Source organism: Ursus maritimus, unplaced genomic scaffold (assembly GCF_017311325.1).
Source record: "Ursus maritimus isolate PB19 unplaced genomic scaffold, ASM1731132v1 scaffold_7, whole genome shotgun sequence".
Classification (NCBI taxonomy): Eukaryota; Metazoa; Chordata; class Mammalia; order Carnivora; family Ursidae; genus Ursus; species Ursus maritimus.
The window spans coordinates 39,391,293-39,417,307 of NW_024426885.1; the positions used below are offsets into that span (position 1 = coordinate 39,391,293).

At 40.0% G+C, this 26,015-nt stretch overlaps 1 protein-coding gene across 1 annotated transcript in view; it reads left to right on the forward strand.

The window, feature by feature from the left end:
• ERCC6 (ERCC excision repair 6, chromatin remodeling factor) overlaps nt 1-26,015 on the forward strand; it is a 69,153-nt gene that overhangs the window by 24,391 nt on the left and 18,747 nt on the right. Inside the window, exons 6-9 of the mRNA XM_008696172.2 lie at nt 4,659-4,817; nt 11,648-11,783; nt 21,776-21,946; nt 22,403-22,579. Coding sequence (XP_008694394.1) covers nt 4,659-4,817; nt 11,648-11,783; nt 21,776-21,946; nt 22,403-22,579 — 643 coding nt within the window. The remainder of the gene's footprint in view (nt 1-4,658; nt 4,818-11,647; nt 11,784-21,775; nt 21,947-22,402; nt 22,580-26,015) is intronic.

Below are 26,015 nucleotides of genomic sequence, written 5' to 3' on the forward strand. Positions count from 1 at the left end.
TGCTGCTCATTAAAAGTAGATGATAATAAATGGCCTAAAGTGCGCATGGGGCACGTTTGTAAGCTGGTGAATCTATGTGGACCTGTCTCAGCCAGCTAAAAGCAACACATTTAAAAGCCATCTACGTCGAATTATTTTTTTGTTCTTAGTAATTCTAAGGGACCAAACCTCTAATTTCTTAAGTCAGATGAATTAAGTAAGAAGAGTTGTATATTAAAATCAATATTGGGGTGGTTTTTTTTTTTTTAACTTCTGTGTAGAAATAAAAACTATTGAGAGTAGTTTGAGTGTTTTATATTGTACCTAAGGGTATAATACTTTTGAGCTGACCAAATGTGCATCTAAATATTTTATGTAGATGTTCTAATGTCAAAAGAGAAGATCTAGGCAAACACCTTTGGCATTAAGTTGCTATTTCAAACTGTGTTTCCTTTGTGAAGTGGCCGAGTGTTCCAGATAACCGGGAGCTGTGTAATAGATGCTGTAGCCTACATGGCCTGGGCCAGTCTCCCGTGATGAATGTAAATACGGAAGCGCATTTTCCGTCTCATCACTCCTGGGATTTACTTAACAAGATACTTTAGGAAGGCTTCTTCAGTGCATATAGGAAGTTAAACCATTATATAGTTACTTTCTGTTCAGTAGCATCATTTGGTAGTTGGGTGTGGGATAGAAACTTCTTTCTTTGAGACAATTATGCTTAATCTCCTTCTAGATTCAGTTGTCTGCCATGCCTTAAACTTGTGCAAGATGTCTATTTAAAAATAACATGCTTTTTATATTTCCTCTCAAAGGGCTTATATTATAGTTTTAATTTTTACCTCAATGAGGGGAGGGTGGGCAAAAGGCGTTGGGAACAGTTATTTTACCTCACTAAATATATAGGAAAGCTTAAATCCTAAAAATGTGAAGTGTGTTGGTTGGGTTGCCATAACTGGACAGAAGCCGACTTATGTAGAAATTCAAATCTGAATCGCTCTAATAATTTTTGCAGACAAATCATTTTGTAGCCCAGAGAGGTGGCTACTTTGTTTATTGCTTCTCCCAAACGAAAATTAACTGTGGAAGGGTATGTAAACAACATTTATTGACAACTCTTTTTATCTTCTCTAAAGCGATTGCTTATTAAGGAACAGTCCAGATAGTACCAGTGTTGTACTAGCAAAAGAAATACCCAAATTATAAATTTAAATTGATTTAACGAAGAAGGATACTTCTGCATGTGTAGTAAGTTGGTATATAGCCTCAAGAGTCAAGTTGAATGTGCACTTTTGTATAAGTGTGAGAATTTGTGCTAACGGAATTTCACAGTTACTAGAACCAGACTTTGCTTACTAAGGGTATATAGGTTTCAGTGTATTGACTTATTAACCCTGTAGTAGTTAATGTAAATACATGTCATGTTTGTTTGTTTTAATTTGTCTTAATTACACATTTCTGCAAAGTATTTTGTGTTCATTTCTAAAAAACATATTCTCAAAATAATTGTTATTAGACTTGTTCCTTTTCTTCTGCTGTATGAAAAAAATTAATAGGATTGATAAGTTTTCATTTTGCCTTTATGATTAAGTTTTAGCCAGGCCAGTTTAATTTTCAGCCGTAGATATATTTTTGCTGTATTTATTGCACTCTGTGGAATTAAATTAACAGGGTATAGTTGTACACAAGGGAGTCAGAAGCTACAGTTATCCATTTAAGCGCTATTTTCTCTAAGATCATGTTTAACTTTTAAATTTCTGTTTTGAAAGTTTGCCCAGCAAATGCATTCATCTGTATAATTTAGCAATCAAATGACAAACTTCAATCTTTTGATCTTACTTTTAGCCACACTAGCAAATGGAATCTTGGGTTAGTGTGACAATGCCAAGATATATACCAATTATTTGTGGTTATTTTGTGATACTTCATTCTCATGGGGAAAGCAGAGTATGGTCCTTTTTTTTTTTTTTTTTAACTATTGTACAATAGTTTGTAAAATATCTTTATAAGGAGTAATTTTTTATATGCCTTTCAAAGGTTCTGAAAGCTATTCTGTAACCTTTCATTTGAAGTATGTCATTGTTTATAGTGTTTATTAGGAAATTAAAGCAACAAAACCTAAGTCACTTAGTGGCACTACTGAAACCAGAACCCAGGCTCCCTAACTCCTCCTCATCCAGCGACACACACCTGCCAACCAATGTGCTGGTGCGGTCTTAGGGCCTTTGTAGAAAGAAAGAGCCACTCTGCCATCTTTGTACAATGTCTCAGTTGTTGGGGATTTCCATGTAGTGGTGTGACTTACAGGGCCACCTAGTAGATATTTTTCCTTAAACCATTTCTTTAGTGTTAATCATTTTATAAACACGAAATCGTATGCCCTTGGAGATTACATTTGTAAATGAGGAGAAATCACACTATTATTGCCTCTCCTGGGTCACATAGGATGCAGCTGTCTTAATGCCCTCCTAAACTCCCTTTGGGATACCGTGCAGGTTGCCATTCTTTATTCCTTTCATGGTTTCTGGAGTGCTCCTCTAGATTTTCCCCGCTTAAATTGATTGGCCCCAAACAAAAAGAGATGTTGGACCCGTGTTAGGAGAGGTGGTGTGGTGTAGTGGTGAAACACTAGAATGATCACTGGGAGATTTTCGTCCTTACTCAGCCTGGAGGAGCTGGTCCCATAGTTGTTCTCCACCTCGGTAAAAGGAGGTTGATTAACTAGTATTTAGTGCTTCTGATCATACATCAGGTTTTTTTGCACTATATCTTTATCCACAGCTGAGATTGGTTCATTGTTGTGGTTCACAGTCAGCTTTTAGCCTACATCAGGGGTTCTCATCCTCAGCACACCTGACGTTCTGGACAGAATAATTCTTTTGTTTAAGGACTCTTCTGTGCATTGTAGGATGTTGAACAGCATCTCTGGATTCTACCTACTAGATAACAATTGTACTTTACCAGTTTGAATGACCAAAAATGACTCCAGGGATTGCCAGATGTCCCCTAGGGTGCAAAATAATTCCCCATTGAGAACCGCTGGTCAAGATTATCTCCTAAGTGGAGTCACTTTGGAAGGAGAGGTTCTGGATTTCAGTTCTGGCTTGCTCGTTTTTTCCCTAGCAGTGTGACCTTTGGCAAGTTACTTAACCTCTGTGTGCTTTCACATCCTAACTATAAAATGGGTTGCTTTCTTTATGCAGGGTGGTTGTGAGGCTATATCCAAACCACGTGGCCTTCTGCCTCCCCGGCATTGGCTTCTTAAGGAGTTAGTAGCCATTATTCTCTGATTATGTACCATGTGTTAATAGAACTTGTTGTTCTTCAGTTTACTGATCTTTTATCCATACTAGACTTTACTGTGTTTTGATTTTTAATCTTCTTCCTCAGGGTGCATATTCAGTGTGTATAATAGCAAACTTAATAAGCAGCAACATTCTCATTCGAAGTTTTAGATAGATAGTAATAGCAACAGCTAGAGGTAAACTTTTGGAATTGATTCTGGGGGAAACTACTGGGGGAAGTTAATTATAACATATGATTAAGAGATGAAACTAGTTCAACAAGGAGTAGAGTTCACAGTGAGATTTTAGGTAGACATACCACACATATTGGAGTAGATATCAGGCCAGTAAACCAACAACAAAAATGCCTGTGTTTAAGATGGGAAGCTCATCAGCCTTGGTATTTTTTTTGGAAAAAAAAAATCTTTAGATTTCATGGTCTTTTAAATATTTTTTGCCTTAGATTTGTTTTTAAACTTGGCATATATTTTTCATATCATTCTATGATGTCTTTCTTCACTCTCAAAAATGCTTCTTGCGTTATCCCCTTTTTAGCTTCATTTTTAGATTATAGATTAAATATGCCATTGATGGAGAAAAGAAAATACCAACTTTGTTTTTATAGGAGAACATATTATTTTTCTTTGTCTTGTACTCCTTATTTAAAATTTTAATAGCTCTGATCTTTCTGTATCTATGATAAAGCCCCTGAATCAAGTTCTGCTTTAAAATATTAAAAAGACTTTTTGTATTGTTGAGTCTTTAAAGTGTTCTTTTTTTCATCTGCTAATAATATGAGAGAATCATCTGTCATGTACTAATTTTGTGAGCAGCCCTTTTATTCAGACTTGTTTATGGCCTTAAAATTCAATTAAATTTTTCCTATAAAAGATAATATAATTGTCAAGTGACTTTTCAAAAGTATGTGCTGTAAATTGTAGTGTTCTGTCTCTTGCTTTTTGATGCTGTTGAGATAGAAAAAGTAAATGTTAATGCCTCTTTTTCATAGAAAAAATATTGGAACTTTATATAAGTAAAAATATTTGAGATTTTTTTCTGGAAAGATACTGAATAAAAGATAATAAATTTGTGCTTGTTTACCAAGCTATTTCTAATGTTGAAAAAGAAATGAAATAGTCCCTAATTACCCCATCTATCAGTTTAATTAGAAATGTGTTAACATGTTCTATAAAGAAAAATTTGTGATTTTATGCCTAGGTAATCAAAAATGTATGACCTTATAAATATAATGCTCATGTAAAACACACATCCGGCATGTTTCTCTGACTGGTACTAGAACCTAGCCAAATGATTAATTCATGAGTACTTTCTGTTATGATCTGTATTATCCACCATTTGCCATTTTCTCTTTCTTGTTGGTGTTTGTTGTTGTAGGTACCAGCAGACAGGTGTTAGGTGGCTGTGGGAATTGCACTGCCAGCAGGCAGGAGGAATTCTGGGAGACGAAATGGGATTGGGCAAGACCATCCAGATAATTGCCTTCTTGGCAGGTCTGAGCTACAGCAAGATCAGGACTCGTGGTTCAAATTACAGGCAAGTGCTCCTCTGCAGACTGTCAGTCTGTGGAGCTCAATTAATATTTCATCAGATGTATTGCTGTGGAGGAGGGTCTTGTGAATTATTGATGACATTTCAATTACAATATTCCTTTAATTCTTTTAGTGGGGGACATCAAAGGAAAATTTTTACGAGACAATGGAGCTGTAGGGCAGGAGAAATTAAACATGTAACACTTTTAATGAATTCCAGGCATTGATGCTTCATTTTGCAGATGAGCCCCACTAGATATTTTGGGTCAATACAGTGTCTAAGGTTAGCTTCTACAAATGGATTGTTTACAAACTCAATTATGTTAATATCGATAGTTTACACAATATGGAATTTTAAATTGGGTATAATACCTTTAGTCCCATTTATTAAATTTTACATTAAAATATTTGTTCTGGCAGGAGACCAGGTGAGCATTACAGTAAGTACAAAGTCTATTCATGGGGAAAGTTGGAGCTTTGGAGAAGCCATTCTCCCGAATTTCTTTTATAATCAGTATGTGCGATAGCATTTGTAGATAGTAATAGTGGTTGGATTGGTTTTTTTTTACATGAAATTGTCTGCTCACTATGCTTTCTTCTCCCTCTCCCAATCTTCAAGAATTTTATATCGACTCTAAAGCCAAAGCCTAAATGATTGCCTAAAATGATGGAAAATTATGTTTGGATTGTGATCTTTATTCTCTTTAGGAATTTAAATGAACTATTAAAGCTGTGGTATTCAGAAAGAATCAACATTTAAATTGTGTTAGTTCAGTATGTTGGGACTGAAATATTTCTCTCGAAATACAGTGAGCATTTATTTCCATACTAAAGCTGTAAATTGGCTTTATGTAAATCAGTATTGGTAAAAATAATACGAGGTGAATTATGTAGGATAGTTCATCTCTAACCCAGATAATCTGAGAGCTCCTTGGATTCCAGTAGGTTTATCTAATGAGTAACAGCAAGATATTTACTAGACGGTTATGTTGTAGCAACCTCAGACACTCACTGAATAGGGTTTAGAGGCACCTTCAACACAGTTCCAATGTGCCTGAAGTCAGCAACTGCAGAGAGTGACTGTCCTGCGCTCGGGTTTGGCCCCAGAGAAACGTTTAGTATGGAGCCAAATGCAAACCATAAACTATTGAGTAAAGAACTTTTTTTTTTTTTTTAATCGTTAGTAGTGCTTTGTTTTTATTCCTTTTCCATTAATTTAACAGATCACACTTCTCATGAGAAGTATTCGTTTTAGGAATATTTTATATGATGTAGGAAAGGGAAAAAACATTTGGAGATTTTAAAATACTAAATACTTTGTTATTACAGGGAAGTTGTACTGAAGCAGAGGTTTTCCTTCAAATATTAGAGTTCTATTACATATTTTACTTGGAACCATGAAAACATTGCAGCCCAAGGGAAAAGTCAAAGTTGAAAATGAGCATTTAGTGTTTTCTTATCTATGAGTGTCATTAGTTTAGTGTTTTAGAAAGTGCTTTCTCTGTTCTAAATAAACTCTTTGATTGGCGTGGCTCTGCATCTCTACCTGGATGTTTTTTTGTTTGTTTTTTTCTTTTTGGATAACTGGAATGCCCCAGGCTGCCCCAGATGGTTTCTAGGACAGTCTTTCTTTCCTTAAATGATTTCTGGGATTTTCTTATTTCCCATCTCTTATCTTCCCTTCCCTTCCTATTGTCATGAAACTTGTGTGGAGTCTAATACTCTGGGCCTACGAAAACTCAAGTCCTCCCTGCAGTGTAGTTTTGATCTAAAAATTAAAACATGCTCTCCAGAGTGGTGGCAATCCTACTAGGAGTGAAGGCAGGGCTAATAATGAGCAGCAGCTGTAATCAATTAACTATCAATGCTCATATCCTCTTTTCCATAATGAAATAGTGTGGCATGTTGGATGATAGCCCAGATTGTCTTTATTAAAATAGTATTGGTGGAAGTGGCTTCCCAGAATGCAGTTATGTATCAGCCAAACAGCCGGGCTCTTTATGAATAGAGGTGTGTTGGGGAGCGTGGTCCCCTCGACTTCCATGTGCCAGAGCAAATTGTATCACATTTTTCTCACAATTTTATAACCTGTCCACCTCTGCAACTCGATGAACTTGGAGTTCTTCGCTGTGTTTATGTCCTAAAGAAAAATAGATGAATGGTTAGATGAAGTTCTCAGTGAGCTGACATGGTTCATTTTGGCTATTTACATTTTCTCTGAACCCCTGTGAACTGTGTAGATTTGGGGGCCCTAACTTGAGATGGTCTTCGTGTTGCAGTTTTATGGCCCATGGTCTTTGAAAGTTGTAAGTCTCTGGGATACCAAGAAGAAACTTCATGGTAAAGAAGTTTTTTTTGGTTTTGTTTTTTAATGTGTTTTGCATGTGTGTTTGTTTTTAAAAGAGGGAGAAGCTTATTACGTGCAGTTGTAAAAATCTGTACTGGTTTTTGTGCTCCCAGTTCATCATGTGCATACTACCTTCTTTTCCCTTGGCCATTCATATTATAACGATAGGTCCCCTGAATTTCATGATGAGGAAATAAATAATTTACCTTTCAAACTTCAGTTAATACTTTAAGGTCTTGGATATCATTTAGTAAATTCCTGGTTACAAATAAAATGGCCTGAAAAAGTTAATGAACTTTCAAAGGTAAATATTTTACTTTGTAATTCCTGGTAAGTTCTAGCCTGTGGATAGCAGGGTTTCCATCCTGTAGGTTGAAGTATTTGACCATTGGAGCTATTGGCTTGTCCTAAACTCATTAGATAATCAATGCTAATCAAAGATGAAAGGAATTTTAGCCAGTTTGGTAATTGATGCTAATTACTCTAGTACATTTAGCCATTTCTTACGCTCATCTCACTGGTTTTGAGGGTTGGAAAAGGGTGGTTCAGTTGATGTGACAGTTAATGGATTTGATTGCCCCTCCTGTGGTTCAGCAACAATCTAGGTCTGCTCCTAGATTTCCACTCAGTGTGAAAACCTCCATAGTCTTCTAATAGAGGGAGAATGGCAGAAATGAAAGGGCATCATAATGCCAGATATGTGTTCAGCTAGAATAAAATATTGGTCCTAAATGACACTGTGAGTCATCAGTGTAGCCGTTTGCAGAAAGCATGTGATAAAAAGAAATAAGTGCATGTAGCTGAATAAAGCATGTGTATGTATTTATGCTTATTTGAAAGTGACTTTGTTTGTAAATATTTTAAACAGGTTTTGATTGGTTGTTTCCTAATCCCTGCTAAGCGCATATTGATAATAACTCATGTTCCCCATGGAGGATATAAAGAAGCTGGTGCATTTAATCCATTTAGAAGGAAATATTGTCATGAAGGGGGCCAGAACAGAGTCATGCCATCCCCAGGGAGCTTGAGGGGGTGCCTGCCCTTAGTGAGGAGCAGAACCTGGCTTGGGTATTTGGGAAGTGTCAAAGTCTGTTGTAGCCTCTACTTCTTGAGCCCTTAATATGGAGCAGAGGGGCAGGGGGCAGTAGCTGTAGCTGAAGGATGAGAGGATTTAGAAGTGGATGGAGGCATTTTGTCACATTGGAATATAACTGAGCCTCATTTCAGTTACGGCTTGTTTCTGTAATAGAACTGCAGGTATTTTTGAGCTGTGCAGAAGATTACTTTTAATATTTCAAGCACTGTGTGATTTACTCTGAGTAACTTACAAAAAAATTAAGCTCAGAAATTATTTACTGAGCTGTAGCAAAAAAATAAAAATTACCCACGATTCCCTAACTCAGAAATAATCTCTTTTAACGTTTCAATGTATTTTCTACAACCTTTAAGAAAATGTTTTCATTTAATAAATCCAGTATTCATTAATTACATCCTGTGGTCTAGGCATTTGAAGAAGAGGCCATTCCTACCTTCAAGGGGCTTAGGAAGGATCTAACACACAATAAAAATATGAGTGATACCTGTTATGGTAGGGTTAGTATGGGGTCCTAACTAGTGTGGATATACCAAGGAAGAATCCTTAACCCATCCAAAGAGAAAAAGGAAGACTCTGTAAAAGAACCTCAGGGCTAAAACACAAGTAGATGGCAGCTAGGATAAGGGGAACGTCGAGAGATCAGAGGAATATGTGCTTTGTAGGAACTGAAGACAGTGCTGGCAGGTGGCGTGCTGAACCACAGAGGCAGATGTTGGGGTGGGAGCCGTGAGAGAGGTGGGGGTGAAGAGGTGAGCAGAGGTCAGTCCTTGTGGTCTCATAGGCCAGCTTAAGGTGTGTAGATTATTCAAGAGCAGTAGGCAAACATTAAAGCTTTTCAGACAAAGGGATGAGACATTCAGATTTTTGCTTTTTTGAAATGTCTGTGCTAAAGAGTGTAGTAACCTAGGTAAGAGGTGATAGTGGCCAGACCTGGAGTATCAACAGTGTAGAAGGAGAGACAGGTGCCTTTCTTGGAGATAGACATGACATGAACTCAGTGTACGTTGAGTAGGTAGAGAACAAGAGGGACAGATCAGTGATGAAACATGGATTTTGAATTTGGGCACCTGGATAGTGGATGACAGTTCTTTCCATTGGGTTTGGAAACATGGGAGGAGGGCGAGGTGGGGGAGGATTGTGTGTGGTGCTGTGGGGACATTTAACTGGAGAGCCAGCAATTAGACATCCAAGCATATGGTACTTTGGAGTTCAGGAAAGAGATCTGGGCTGGGGACCTAGATTTGGTGTCACCCGTGTAGAGGGAGTAATTGCAGCTATGGGAATTAATGAGGTAGCATGGGGAAGTATACGTAGTGTGCATTTAGCTTCAGATATTCAACATCCTTGTTGGGCAGAAAAAGGTGGGGGAGGGGGAGAGTGGCAGTGATTCTGCCCCAGAATGAGTGAAATGTAGGCCACGTGACCTCAGCGTCCTCAGTCAGTCTTGGCTCCCAGTTGTCTCCTGTAGCATGAGCTGAGCGTGAGTCTAGTGCTGAAGAGATTCCCATAGTCTGACTTTTGCTTAATTTTCATCTTATGTACCAACTGGCGCCCAGCTCCCAGCAGGACTGAGGATGAAGTGTGGCCACAGTAATGGGAGTATGGATTTCTAGGCACAGGCAAAGGGATTGGTCAGACATGAAGAGGGACACTTGTTCCAGTGTAATGGGGGGAAGGAGTGCAGGATGGTGCACATTCAGTTAGTTACCTGTGGTGTGCAACGTATCAGGATATTTTGGTTACAAGTAGGCAAAACCTTACATTGAGTCAGATGTTCACAGTATATGTGATACCCCTAGGAACCTACAGAGAAGGTGGGCAGTAGACACAGCATGATCCGCAGCTCAGTGATGTCATCAGGGTCCCAGGGACTTCAGTTTTCTCCTAAGGTCAGTTCTCCTTGTAGTCATCAGATCTCCTTGCACTGTAGCCCAACTGCCCAGCAGCCACTGGGCTGTGTTTCCTTGTTCACATGTGCTAGGAGAGACCGAGAGAGAAAAGTCTCCCCCAGCCTGGAATGGGAGTCCTTCCTTCCTTATGCTGAGTGAACCAGTCTTACCAGGCCCTGAGTCGAAGAGTGAGTGGCGCCGGGGAGGGGGCCGGGTACTGTGTGCTGACAGCTGTGGATGAACCCAGGTTTCTGCTTCTCCCACAGCCAGGCAGTGGTCAGATCCCCATCAAGTACAGTGTGGGAAGAAAGAGGGAACACCCGCACAAAATCGTGGTTCTATTGGGAAGGAGAGGGAGGGATGAATGTTGAGATAGTGCCCATCACAACCAATCTGCCAGTTCTCTATGTGAAAGTGAGTTGGAGTGATTCCATAAATAGTTTTGTTTTATAAAAGACTTCTTATGAGCATTTTTCCAGGTTTTTAAATATTCTTCAAAAGTGATTTTAATGGTTCTGTGATATTCGATCTTATTTAACAAGCCCTTATAATATTTGCTATATGGCACTGTTCTGAACACTTTACAGGTATTAACTGAATTAATCTTCATTTAACCCTATGTGATCAGTACTATTATTATTCCCATTTAAGATGTGAAACTGAGGTTCAGAGAGGTGAAGTAATGTGCCCAAGATCATGCAGTTAATGTGTGCAGAGCTGGATAGACCCAGGCAGCACTCCTAACGACTAGCTTGTGCTGAATTAAAGAAATGGAATGGTTTGTTCAGCACTTGTCTTTATGGACGTTTAGGTGGCACCCACTTTTTCCACGGTGTAGATAGTGCTACCGTGGATATCCCGGTACATGAGTGTGTGTTTGGGACTGCGGGGTCAGTGGGTGACTGCTAAGACTCTTGCTGTGTCGTGCTCCGCTGCTTTCCCCAAGAACAGTGCAGCTGCACGCTTGGTGTAGGCTTGCCAGATCACTGTGATGCCCCCACACACATGGAGAAGCGAGCAGCACAGTGTCATGAAAGCAGGCCGCGGTGGTCAGGAGACTGACCGTAGGAATTGCTGCGTCTGCTGGTAACCACGTCGCCTTGGGCATGCCAACCTTCGGATCCCCCGAGCACGGCAGCATTTCTGTCCTGCTTACTTCCCCACGGCTGGGAGGTTGAATGAGATCCTGTCGGTGAAAACTCCTACGATTCTCTGTTTGAAGAGATACATAACACCTTCCCTCACCTGGAATAGAAGAGGAAAGGAAAGTATTTTTGTTATGTAATTTTTGTTTCATTTTCTTTTACTTTACACTAGATCTCACTTACTGGGTGTTAACCTCAACAGCTTTTTCTTTAGAGAAAATATCAATAAATTTCCATAGCTAGGCTTTTCTTTTTCAAACTGTTAACCTATTTGTTTCCTTTTTTGTTTTTTGGCGGTTAATCGTCCATATGCTGTCATTCACGGTTGTGTTTTCTTCTTGAACGTTTTGGATGCAGGTTCAAGGGGTTGGGTCCGACTATAATTGTCTGTCCAACGACAGTGATGCATCAGTGGGTGAAGGAGTTTCACACGTGGTGGCCTCCGTTCAGAGTGGCAATTCTACATGAAACCGGCTCCTATACTCAAAAAAAGGTAACACTACAGTACTTCAGTACCTGTTGGTTTGCTTGGTTTTAAACTTCTCCATTTTACATATTTGTTTCACCTTTGATCCCTGTATTTTTTTTTTTATTAATGATTTTTTATTATGTTAGTTACCATACAGTACATCCCCGGTTTCCGATGTAAAGCTCGATGATTCATTAGTTGTGTATAACACCCAGTGCACCATGCAATATGTGCCCTCCTTACTACCCGTCACCGGTCTATCCCATTCCCCCACCCCCCCTCCCCTCTGAGGCCCTCAGTTTGTTTCTCATAGTCCATAGTCTCTCATGTTTCATTCCCCCTTCTGATTAGCCCCCCTTTCTTTATCCCTTTCTTCCCCTACTGATCTTCCTAGTTCTTAAGAAGTTCCATAGATGAGAGAAATCATATGATAGTTGTCTTTCTCTGCTTGACTGATCCCTGTATTTCTTAAATGTATGTTCCTGTGTTTCTTTTATGCATTAACTTACTGATTTAATTTAGAGCTCTGTTATTTTCACAGTAGTTGTGAATTTAGACGTTATCATTCTCACAGTTCATAGTGGCCTTGAGACGTGTTTGTTGTCCAGCAAAACACAACTGGGCCTGCTAGCGTGAGTTGGGCCATACATTGGGGGCTTACAGAACAGTTAACTAGTCGGATTTGGGCCATTAGCAGCTGTCCACAGTTTTAGGAAAGTGTAATGTAACTCCTCATCGGTAAATGCATCTAACATGCTCTTCAACATTTTTAATGAACAAAAGAACAACCTGCCATTTTGGGAATTTCCTGATTTGTTGCTTTTCCTATTGTTGTTTTTTAGTTAAATTGCTTTGTGTTCTCTGAATCCCTGGTCATCATGTAAGCATAACCATTGTATTTTGAAAGTTGGATTTCTTCACTTATTTGTAGTTTTAGTTACTTTATTAAAAAGGAGGTTGGTTTGTGCTCAAATGGGTAGCATAGAGAGGTTGTATTATGCTTTTTTAATTCTCAGCTCTGACCATCCAGACTGTAAGCTGTGTAAAGTGCCCTTAAGCGTTTGCTGAATAGCTGATAATTACATTTCTTCACCGTGGGTTTACAGGTTACTTTATTGACACGAAGTGGCAGTTTGTTATGAGTTCTTTCTTTCCCAAGTCTTTGGAGCTCTTGAGTGAGCTCTCCTGTGCCCCCACGCAGCGTGCCTGAAAGAGCTGCTGCATGTTTGCCTCACTGAGTTCGACACACGCGAGCCCCTGAACTCCATGGTTCTTGCAGTTTCGCCCAGTACCCCTTTCCTCCAAACTCGCATTTTGTTCAGGATCCTGAGTAGTGAATCATAGCATTCATAGAAGTGGATCAGGAGTATCTATAATCTGGTAGCTCAAGTTTGATGAAATAGAATCTTGCTTATACTAACTGCTGTTAAAACCAACTGACTTTGCCCTGAATTTTAAATGGTATATGGAAAACGAACTGAGTTAAAATAATTAATGAGGTAGGGTTAATGCTGTGATCAAAACAAAACAGTGATTTTTAACAGCATGATAACCATTTGGATTGTTTTTCTAGTAAGACTAAATTGTTGTAACTATCTTTTTGTCACCCTTGTAAAACATTTTTGATACCTTTTTCACTTCCATCGTCTGTTGACATTTTGTAATGTTCTGTATTGCAAAATCCAGCAGCATTCATTACTTGATGTTTCTCTTTAAAAGGCACGTTTTCCATATGTTCCTCTTTATCCTTTTATTTTCTTTTAGGCTACTGAAGGGCATCTATTCACTTTCACCTTTATCATAGCTTACCTGCATTTCCTCTTTTATTATAACCTGAAGAACTATCTTCATATAAATGAAATGTCTGCATTGGTGCCTTGCTTCCATATTTGGAGGGCAGAACTTGAGAGAGTAGATCATTCACTTTGCAGTGATTCCATCTTCTGAAGTGGTTTTGCACACACAAACACATGCATGCATGTGATTGTTCATAAATTTTTTTGGTGCTTTACAGTTTGCTAAGGACCTTAACTTGAAGTTTCTTATTTAACTTTTTTTTGAAGATTTTATTTACTTATTAGAGAGAGAGATAGGTAGTGACAGAGATAGTGAGAGAGCACAAGCGGGGAGGAGAGGGAGAAGCAGGCTCCCCGCTTAACAAGGAGCCTGATGCGGGGCTGATCCCAGGACCCTTGAATCGTGACTGGAGCCAAAGGCAGATGCTTAACTGCCTGCGCCACTCAGGTGCCCTCTTATTTAACTTTTGAGGAAAAGCAGTAGATGTATGTTTTTCCTCTGACCCTTAATTAACTCTACTGTTTCTTTTCCATTATAAAGTATCCCAGATCTCTAAAGATGTAAGTTGTTATACAAAAGACCAAAAAGGTGTTCGTTTGCATCTTACAGACCATACTCTTGACTTAGAAACAGAGTTTATTATTTATTATTGTTAATATCAGTTTATTATTTGTGATGAAGACACATTGAATATACTTTAAATCCTTTGCACAGACCTTGTTAGTAACACTTCCAAGATCAGAAATCCAGCTGCTAGGGGGCGCCTGGGTGGCTCAGTCGTTAAGCGTCTGCCTTCGGCTCAGGGCGTGATCCCGGCGTTCTGGGATCGAGCCCCACATCAGGCTTCTCCGCTGGGAGCCTGCTTCTTCCTCTCCCATTCCCCCTGCTTGTGTTCCCGCTCTCGCTGGCTGTCTCTATCTCTGTCAAATGAATAAATAAAATCTTAAAAAAAAAAAAAAAAAGAAATCCAGCTGCTAGATTCAAACACCAAAGTGACATTTGATACCTTTGCTCCTTCCTTTTTATATTTGTTCATGAAGATCTTTGTCACCACCCCATGCACACCTGTTGGCTTGCAGATAATGTGTTAGATTGCAGTTATTTAACTGTTTTTTAATCATATTTCAAATATTATGTCAGTGTTGGTCTGACCTCTAACCCAGCATCTAATGCCTGACTTCCTTTCTATTCTTATCAGCTAAGATTCTTTTTCTGCATGGGGGAGCTTTCTGTGCCCACGGGCCTGTCCAGATAATGGCACTCTGAGATAGGGACATTCCGTGCTGGAGAAAATACGAAAGAGAAGAGAATTTCTCTTTGGAAAATGTAAAAGTACTAATTCAGGAATTGTTCTGCTTATCACTCAAGTAGATTGTCTTTATTTTCCTAATGATTTGTTGTAGCAGATATGACATAAAATTTTGAAAATTAAAAATTAAAAATTTCATTTAGAGCACAGACATCAGATCAATTTCTGAATGGAATGCATCCATCATTCTTCTTCCTTACATTGCCTTTTAGCTTCCCACCTCTCTCACCATGTGACCCTGTATTATCTTTGTTAACACTCTCTTTGACTGACAGTGTAATTTAGAATTACCAAATGTAAACCCAGCAACCATGCAGAAGAATATGTGGCTAGTGTTTTCACCCAAACAATCAAATCAGATAAAGACATCTTCAGTCTTCTAGATCTTCTTTTAATGGTCAGTTGAAATCTCATTTCATAGGAATCTAAGATTTTCCTTTTCTCATTATGTTTTGTGATCCCTTTTTTTCTAACATAGAGAAACTTGATACATGAGTTGATTAACAGACATTTGTTGAGTAACTATAAACATGGCATTGCAGGTAGTTGAGGCTGTTAGGGCTCCGAAAAACGGATATGATGTTTTTAACTGACCTTGAAAAGCTAGCCATTTTCTTGGGGAGAGAAAATGTACTTATGCCATAACTCACCGTGGGTGGTGGCATCTTTAGCACTGTGTTATGAACTTTATTTAATTGTTAAGGACCCTTTTTTTCAATTTGTTGGAAGACGCTTAATGAGAAATTTCTTGCTTATATTCTGAAACAGTTGTCACTTTGTCTCTTCCACCTTTTCCTGCTGTCTCCTACAGATATGGTAATTCTGTGGAATATTTTTGATAAATCGAAGAGTTTTATCTCATTTTGACAAGCTCGTGGCACTTAGAGGCATAAGGGTAGGAAATGCAACAATTGCATAAAGGTTCCAAAGTGTAGTTTTTGTCATTACCAGACCAGGGTTTGAATCTTGGATTTGCCATTTTATAGCTTTCTGAACTTGGGCAAGTCACTTAGCTTCTGGGGGCCTAGTTTGATCTCCAACACAGTGAGTATTTTTTGGTAATTTCGTGAAGAGTTGTTGAGGTGATAGAGATGCACGAGCAGCTTAGTGTTGTCCTTGGTGTGTAACATTTACTCAGGGAATTCTTACTGTTAGAAACAAAGAATGTTGCAGACCCATTCTTCTTGGTAGTCAAAAGAAAAGATGCTCTGCTGTTTCTGACTGATTCAATATAAATAGTTGGCTAGATTGAAGGTTAACACTTGCTTTATCACACGTGTTCGTGGGCATTCACGTCTAGACCTTTTTTTCTCACATCCAGATGCATTCGGCCCCAAAAGGAAACAATGAAAGAGCGTGTTAAAATTCTTTTTGTGGAACACAAGTTGTGATTAAAGAACAAACCACGGGAAAACATGGCTGTTTGATGAAACTGCCATCACGTGTTCTTTAAAAAGGCCCGTTTTCTGGAACACTAGAGTCAAAGGACTTGGCTTTTTAAAGAGCTGGAAGGGAGTCAGGCAAAAACATAACAAATAAAAGTAGAAAAGGGCCACATGGTCCCTCAAGCATCCTAAATATTTCAGACCCATTCCAAGTACACAAATTATAACACAAAGTGATGTAATTCCTATTAACTTCAGAGACGGTGTATACACCTGATACAAGAAATGATAGATGCTATGCTTGTTCTGTGAGGTATATTGTAAAATTATGTTGCTGGAGCCCTTTTTTTCTTCATTGTCAGCACAAATCCTTGTTTATTAAAGATTTAGCTTGAAGGAAATTTTAATTAATTACAGGTGCAGTAAATCCTGCCTGGGAAGCTGCCGTGCTGTGTTTACCGTGAATGGCCTTCATGTGCCTGTGCTCCACTCCGCTCTCCCCGCTGCCTGACAGTGTGATTTATGGCTGTTGTTTTCTACCAGTCCACTGTTTGCCCTCTAGGAGGGATTGGTCTCCTGAGCCTCCATAATAACAGCAGCACTTTCACAGACATCTTTTAATGACAACAGCACTGCATTCAGTAAGTCAGGCTAATTGCAGATGTACCCTATTAATTGCAAAAACTAGGAGAGGTTACATATTTTACAAGCTTTTAATTTGAAACCGCCCGAGATGATTTGTCTTTAAGTGTTTGGATAGAGACGTCCATAATATTCAACAATTCGCCATTATTGAAACTCCAGACTAGGCCATTATAGAATTCTGAGATTGAATCAGGTGAAAACAAATAGTCTTAGATGGTGTTTTTACCTAGTGACTGTTAAGTGGAAGTTACATTTTCAATAGGGACATTAAAAAAAAAATTCTTATGCTTCCTACAAAAGTGTCTTTTTGATTCTTACTCATCATCATACATCTTTCTGAATATGTTAGAAATTGTTTATTTCTATGGCTTAACATTACGGAATTTTCCAAATAAACTTCAGTCCTCATTAAACATGCAAAAGAAGCTGAACATGGTGCCAGTGGTGTGTATTTGAGAGGCTTGGCATCTCATTTGTTCAGCTGTGGTGAAGTGACATCCAGAATCCAGCTCGGGGTGGCATTCCCTGGGGGGGTGGTTAAGGGAATGGCCATGGTGAGTCTTTGCATCCAGCAGTTATAAGAGTTCCAGGGTCCTGAGCAAGTGGACCCACAGTTGCAGGGCTTGGCTGCGACCCAGGGGACATTTTATAAACGTGGGTGGTAATTTGACATCTGTTGGTTTTGAAGCCCCAAACATTTGTAGTTGTTTTTATCCCCCTCTTGTCTCTCCGCAGCCACAGAGATCCAGGCCTGGAGGAGAGTTGGGCAGGGACATTCTCTGTTTGTGTGCTGCCTTCTTGGGGCCTAGCTGCTTCATGACTTCTAGCAGCCACTGCTCTCCTGGCGGGGGAGACGGGGGTAGGGTTGTAGCAGTGGCCTGTCCATAGTCTCAGTGGAAGGTTTAGATGCAGAGCAGCTATTAGCATCAGCTCCGGCTTCTGAAAGTCACAGGGCTGGAGGGAGGAGGCGTTCGAGCGGGAGCAGCGCCTCTTTGGACAGCCCGCTTTCCTTCATGGGCGCTGGTAGCTGTGGCGGCCCGTGGTGGTGGATTAGCAGTGCAGTCAGGCGAGTCCCGGGAGAAACCTGTCTGTGTGTTTGTAAGGCTGTGAATGCTGAGGTTTTTCCTGTGCATTCACCGAAGGTACGGAGTTGGGAAATGGTGAATCAGGTGTGGTCTTCAATGTAGGACTGTGTAGGCATTGAAAACCGTGACTAGGAGGATGGCAAAGTAGTAGTCACGATAATATAGCTCTCCCTGTTGAACGTTTAAAGTGTATCCAGTTAGCATCCTTGTTCTCTAAAGCGGTTTTACAAACTCGGGAGTTTTGAGTGTGTTATGAGATGAGAAAGTCATTTCTCCCTCGTTTTTCTCTTTCAAAATTTTTTGGCTCTTACTGCACCGTTTTATACTCTGTTAAGTTAAAAATACTCCAATCCTAGTTCATTAACATAATACTAAAATCATTTTTGAAGATGCTGAGTTTTATAAAATTTGTATAATTGTGATTACACGAATATTGCATTAGGTTTCCTGATATTTTGCTCTTCTTATATTCCTGTGATGAGTCTTATTAGGTTAATATACGGCTAGATATTATTTATAAGTAGTGAATTTCTAGTAGGGAGTATACGTGTAAGTGTGTTGTGTCTGTCAGTTTTGAAAACAGATTTTTGCTAGCCTTGTAGTAATGAATTAAAACGCGTCCTGTCTTTTTCTGCATTTTGGAATAGTTAAACAACAGGGTGGATTCCTACTTTGCTCGTGAAACCCTTTGGGTCTGATTGACTTTTGGTGTGAAGAGCATACCATCTTTTTCAAGTTCTTCAGTAATTGGTCTGATCGGTTTGTCTCATTTTTCTTGGGTCCATTTTGGGACTTCACTTTTTTTAACAGTTGTCCTCTGTCAAAGTGTTCAGGGTTTTGGCATGAGCTCACTAGTGGTAGTGGTGAGAAGACTCATTTGTGTACAAGTGTCTACATCTGGGTTGTGCTCTTTTGACACTCTCACGCTGTGCGTCTGACTCTGCTCCATGGGCTGACCTGACAGAGCTTTGTCTGTTTGTTTTTTTCAGTGAGCTGTTTTGTTTTATGCTTTTTCAGTTCTTCCAGTTTTGTTTTTTTATGGTCCACTAAGTTTTGTTTTTATCTTATTCTCTCATTTTCCCTTTTTAGCAGATTGCGTTGGCTGACTGCTCAGCTTGGCTTTAGCCTCAGTGGCGTGTAAAGAATGAGTATTCTTTGTGTGGTCAGAAACTCTGCTGATAGCTATTAGAAGGAGCTCACGGATGCTGGTGCTCAGATCATTTGTGCTTTAATATTTGACCTCTTGTTTTCTTTAATCTTACTTTCTCTCTTCGGGTCTGTCGGGTCCCCTGCAGGCTGTGGCTGTCCTGCTTCGTCAGTGCAGCTCTGGGGCTTTGCGCCCCGGTTTGCTGCGGGTCTTGCTGGTAGGTGAAGGTGCGTGGCTCCTCCTGTGCGCACTGTCTCCTTTAAAATATCAAATATCCCTCTTTGTTTCCTGTTAGTTTTTTTTGTCTGCTATTTGTATTTCTAGTCCTGCCCTGTTTCTGTTTGCATTTCTTGGGTAATTCCCTTATTTTCAGCTTTCAGTGCCAGTCTCGTGTGGGTCTAAGGGTTTGGCCGTGTGTACACACTGGAAAGGTCTTGCTGCTAATAACCCACTGTCATGACTCCTGGTACATTTAGTCTGAAACCAGCGATCGTATTTTCTGTTTTCTATTTTCCTGATTTTTTTTCCCTATTTTCTATTACTTTTTCCCCCTAGAGTTGTTTGATAATTCTATAGTCTATTTCTTTTCTTGTATTTATGTGGAAGTAACAGCTATGGATCAGTAGATGGGCTTGTTTTTTACGAATGTAATCCAGCCTGTTTTTTTTCACAATTAAGAAGCAGACAGTGTCTGTCACCTCTGCCCCTTTTATTTTTCCTGTTCTTAGTCTAGGTTTGGTTAAACTAAACAAGAATTATAGTGACACTTAAAAATATATCCCTTTTTATATTTTAGGTTTATTCGTGACAGTTTCATTAATATTTAAAACAATGTTTTAATATTTACTTACTGTTCTAATACAGATTTCCCTGCTATCCAGAAAGTAGAGCATTCCTATAGAACCTTTCATACACTGAAATGGCTTGAAGTGAAGAAGCACTTACCATCACTTTATATGGAGAAGTTCTTGAGCGTTACCAGACCCAAACAATAACCTCTCTTAGGCTTTTCTGATACCTTAGGATACATCTTGCTAACATGCACAAAATAAATTGAGATAATGCATAGATGCTTATAGATCAGTTCAAAGCTACCGCGCTTGCTGCCCAGATGCCGAGTGTAGTTCCCGGGGAAGGAGCTTGGTGGCGCCACTCTCGTGCTCGCCATGTGCGCTGCCTCTATAATGGCTCCCTGCGAGACAAAGACTGAACGCTGTTTTTGCTTTTCACCCTTTTTCCATAAAAGTGAAAATCCTCTTTGGCTTTCTTTTGGTTGGCAAAAACAGGTACTGATGTAGGGATTTTGTGAAAGTGAGGAAGCTAACTGAACTTTGGAAAAGCAGAGGATACCTGTAATTTTTTAAAGAACTGGTATACATACTACATGTAATTTTTCCTTAAATATTGTTTTCTTTTACAGTTAAGTATGAGGCAGCTTTGCCTAGTATTTAGTTAATACTAGCTTTGGAGTTGGCTGCCCGTCTACGTTCAAATCATGACTCCGCTACTTACCAGCTATGTGACCTGGTATATTATTACAGTTTCCTCCTCTGTAAACCAGGGGTTCATAATAGGACCTTCGTCCTTTTTCAGGGAGTTGCTGGGAGTGCTCTGTCTGTGATGAGCATTCTGGGTCAGGGAGCTCCGCTGTCTGCCTTCTGCAGAGTGCTGTGTGTTTTAGGCACACTTTCTTCTGCCCTTGGAAAGGGACTGTGTTCTTTCAGTGACCATACCTCTGCCTTGGCTGGAGATAGAGTGTACTATACCTGGCCTTTCTCTCACTGGTTTATTTTCTGGTTTTGCCTGTCTGGAGGTGGAATTTATTTTTTCTGTCAAGCATGACTGCTAGTTTGGATCAGTGCAGAATTCCAGGGTCAGAGCATTTCCCCTGGAATTTTGGAAAGATTGTCTCCTTGCTTTCTGACAGTTTAGTGTAACAGAAGAGATGCCCAGCTCAGGTGGAGTCTTTTTCCTCTGAAAGGAATCTTTTCTTCTGTTTTGTTCTGACTAGACGCTACAGCGGTTTCTCTTTACTTTTGGAATTCTAGTAGGTATATGCCTAGGTACAAGTCTCTTTCAGCGTTTCTGCCTGACACTCCATTCCATTTGCTCTATAGACTCCTGTTTCTCCTCAGAATTTTTTTTATATCTTTTAAAAAAAATCATTGCTTTAATATCCTTTTTTATTCTTTCGTCCTGCAATTCATGTTCTGCATCAGTAGAGCGCCTGGATTTGTCTCTCTTGTCTCCTTGGCTTTTCTCTCATTTTCTTTTTCTTGTTTTAAAATAATACCTCACTTCCCATCTATCTTGTTGTTTTAAGTTTAACAAGAATTGACACAAAGGATATTTTAGAAAAATAAATATTGGATAAGTGTTTACGTATTATAACTTTTTCTAGTCTTCTCTTGAGGGCCCTCTTCCTTACTAGATCTAGTAGTCAGTGTTAACCCGCTACAGATTAATGAAGCATAGACTGCCAGTCCTGATAATGTGTAATTGTAATCGTATATATTACGATTGTATACATATTTTTAAAGTGCGTTAGATTACATCGTGGAAAGGTTGCCATTTAAAGGATCATGCTCATTTAGTTTATTTAAATGAGCTTATTTAAAACTAGCTTTACCATTTTATCATCCTTTTAGGAGAAACTAATTCGAGATATTGCTCATTGTCATGGCATTTTGATCACTTCTTACTCCTACATTCGGCTGATGCAAGATGACATTAGCAGGCACGACTGGCACTACGTGATCTTGGATGAGGGACACAAAATTCGAAATCCGAACGCTGCTGTCACCCTTGCTTGCAAACAGGTATGACCTTTTATAACAAGGGAGATTTCCAGGTGGAAAATAGTATTTAATTGAGAATAAACTCTGCTTTTAGTAACACACTTACTGACTCTTGTGCCTCTGCATGAGGAATTTGAAATACACATTTTGCCTTAACGCAGAAAATTCTTTATTCTCACCCATAATCATGGTTTTAAAAGTTCTCATTGTTCACATTACTGTCTCTTATAGGGGTCAGTTGTTAGAATGTAACCAAATCCAACTCTCATCCCTGGTATTCAGCTTGAGCAATAAGAAGAATTCTTCCCTGTTTATTTTTTCTATATTTCATTAAAATGTCTACATTTTGGAGATGATTAAAACGATATGTAAAAGTGTTAAATAACCAGGATTGTGTGGGAATATTTTGGGGTAGGGATGGTGTTCATCTCTTAAAAAGTGAATTTAATAAAAAAAGTGTTTTCTTTCCCCAAATAGTTCCGCACCCCTCATCGCATCATCTTGTCTGGCTCGCCGATGCAAAATAACCTCCGGGAGCTGTGGTCGCTCTTTGACTTCATCTTCCCAGGGAAGTTGGGCACATTGCCCGTATTCATGGAGCAGTTCTCGGTCCCCATCACCATGGGGGGGTATTCAAATGCCTCCCCAGTGCAGGTAACGCATTAGGCAGGTAACACTTCTAGGCATTTTGATATTTAAACTGTTCCTACCTAATAACTATACTTTGTAGTCAAGTCATTCATAATATAAGAGAAATGGCCAAGCTTATGAGCTGGTATCTGCCAAAAATCACGAAACTATTTTTGCTTGACAGCTCGTATTTTTCCAGATGAGTTTTAAAAAAATCATATAACGTATTCAAAACTGGTCAGAAATTATGAAGCAAGAATGAAATCAGTTCTGGACACTATATAATTTAGTGTATCTTATAAGACAGAGTAAAAGCTTAGAAAAAGGGAAGCCTGGGAGGATTGAGTTGTTCAGAGAGGACTTAATGCAACACTTTTAAAATGTCCCTTAACCTGATCCTGGGAAAACAGACCAAGAAGAGTGGGGCATTCTAGATTAGGGCAGCGGTGTGAACACAGCTGTGCTGTGTGGCCACAGGCCACAGTGAGAGACATGGCTGATTGCACTGGAGATGCTTGTGGGGTAGCAGGGAAGGTGTGGATGCCAGAAATGGGGCCTTGAAAGGGAGGCAGAGGCTCTCAGGCAGCGAAGAGCCACCGAAGGTGTCTGAGCAGGAGGCTGAAAGAGGGCTGCTCTTGGAGGGTCACTCAGGCTGCAAGTGGTGATGGGATGAAGGCTGGCTTTGAGGGACCCCCAGGAATTGTTAGGGGTAAGGGTGATGACCTGGACCCAGACTTGGGTGGTCGTTCTGAGAAAGAAGGTGGAGAGCAAAAGTTCCAAGTGACATCTTTTTCCGTAGAACAAATAAGATGTGGGGGCTGCTAAGATAAAGGAAATGGGGTAGAGGTGGTGAGCTTGCTACAGCTGACGTCTGAGGTTTTAGACCTGGGTGACTGGCAGAAGTGGGGGGTTTGTTACAGGAACATTAGGAGGTTGCCCTGAGGGCAGTTTGTGGCATGTGGAAGTAGACCTCAGCCGTGGTGAGGGGGACAGCCTTCAGGCATGGCCTGCACCTGCCAGGCCATGACTGAGCCAAAAATAAAGCCATCCACCAGAAGAGACATTTTCATGTTTAAAAATACTTAGAGAAAGAATTTTAGACCTTTAAAATTAGGGGATTGTCAAAAATCGTTTTAATACCTTTTATATTTTGAGATGGAATGACTTATAACTAACTTTTATAAGAGCCCCTCTTCCTCCACGGAATCCCTGCTGTCCTTCATTTATACCATTCTTTCAGAAATTTTATTTTGAAATGATTTCAAACTTAACAGAAGATTGCAAGAATTATAAAAAGAACTCCTGTACTCTTTCACTAGATTCACCAGTTGTTAGCATTTGCTAACATTTTGCCACAGTTGCCTTATCTTTCCTTCCGTCCCTCCCTCCTCCTTACCTACACTTCTCTGTACACATGCACACAAATTTATACTGTTTGTTTTTCCTGAATCATCTGAGAGCAGGTTGTAGGCATTATGTCCCTTTCCTCCAAATCCTTCAGTGTGTATTTCCTGAGAACAAGGACATTCCACTACGTAACCACAGTAAGAAATCCAAATCAGGAGGGAATTTAACACCGATACAATCCTGAGGTCTGGTCTGTAGTCATTCACGTCTTGCCAGTTGTTCTAGTAGTTTCCCTGTCTCTTTAGTCCTCCTTTAATCTGCAACAATTCCTCTAGTTTTGTTTTGCCTTTCATGACTTTGATATCTTTCCAGACTATAGGCCTCGTATTTTTTAGAATGCACCTCACTTTGGGGTTGTCTTCCGTTCTCTGTGACTTGTCTTCCTCAGTGCTCTGGAGGCACATGCTGTCGGTCTATCCTTCGTGGGTGTGACAATTGGTGGTGTCTGATTACTTGGGTAAGACGGTATTTACCAGATTTCTAAACTTTTCAAATTAATCACTTCCTTTGGAATTAATAAACACTTGTAGGGAGAGATGTGGAAACCCTGTAAACATGGTCTCTTTCTTCCTTGACATCCTTGTGTTAGAAGTCTGTGTACTTACCTGTTTTCCCTTTGTAGGTTATAAGGTCCTTGGGAGCAGAGCTGTCTTTTGTTATTGTTTGTTTTGTTTTGTTTTTTTAAGATTTTATTTGTTTATTTGAGAGAGAGAGAGAGCATGAGCAGGGGGAGAAGCAGACTCCCACTGAGCAGACTCCCCCCTGAGCAGGGAGCCCAACGTGGGGCTCGATCTCAGGACCCTGAGATCATGACCTGAGCTGAAGGCAGGTGCTTAACTGGCTGAGCCACCCAGGTGCCCCAGAGCTGTTGTTTTACATTTGCTTTTTTGTTTAAGTCCATGGTTGCTGTGAGTTGCTGAATCCCAAGAAGATCATCTGTCAGCAGATATTTATTGTGTGAGGCTGGGACTAAAATGATGAGAGGTGGCTGGCAACCAGAACCTTCCCTTGAATAGTGTTCTCAGTCCAGTGGGATGGTCCTAGTACAGGGTAAGGAGGACCATGATCAGGGGAGATATCCAATATCACAGCTTGTGGGAGTTAAGAAAGGCTTCCTGGGGGACAGATGACTGTGCTAGGCTGAGGAAAGCAAGGGGGAAGAACATTAACTACCAAGAATATGGCTTCCTTCTTGGCTTTGCATGTTAAGCTTAGATTTTAGAACTGAAAAGAAAAAAAAAACCTAAAAAGAACCTCCTCAATTCTTGCTTAAGGTTATTGAGACTCAGTGGTTTGGTGACTGGCCTAGGGTCCCCTCAGCTTTGGAATAAGCAGAACTGGGGAGTAATTATCACTCTACCTTGTGAGGAATAGAAAGGAAACATGGGCTTGCTCAGCTAGGTCTCCATTTTCCATGGCACTGGGAAGCTGGGAGTGATAGTTAAGAAATACAGTTGGAGCCTTACCGTGTGTGTACTCAGAGAGACAGGGAGGCAGGTGGGAGGTAAATATAAAATCGGCTTTATTGCCTGAAGCACAGGATTGCCTAGAAAAGTTGGACTGAGAACATGGCTGGACATCAAGGCTAAAATTGGGTTTCTTAGTCTTCCTTGCTCGCCCATTCCCACCACATTCCAGAGTTTTAGTTCTTCCTCTGAGGAGAGTTGGGTGTGAAAAACAGACCTATTCCCAGGCACTGTGAGCTCTAACCCCTGTGAGTTCACCATAGTGGGCCAGGAACAGGGAGGGGTGGTGGAAGGAGAACTCTCCAAAGGGGTGGACAGGCAGGAGAGAGAGCGGGAATGAGCGGCCAGACCATTCACCAACCTAGCCCTGGTTTTCCCGCATCATCATCCAGCTCAGTCGTGCTTCTGGAGGAGAGAAATGTGAGTAGAGGTGGGGATGTGGAGATAGTTTCCTTAACATACTATATATATTTTTAGAAAGAATTGAAACAGTGTACTTGCTTCCGTGGTGGGACTGTAATGTCATGTTAAATTTTGAAATTTATCATTTCTGTATTACAGACCATAATATGTACATGCTCATCATC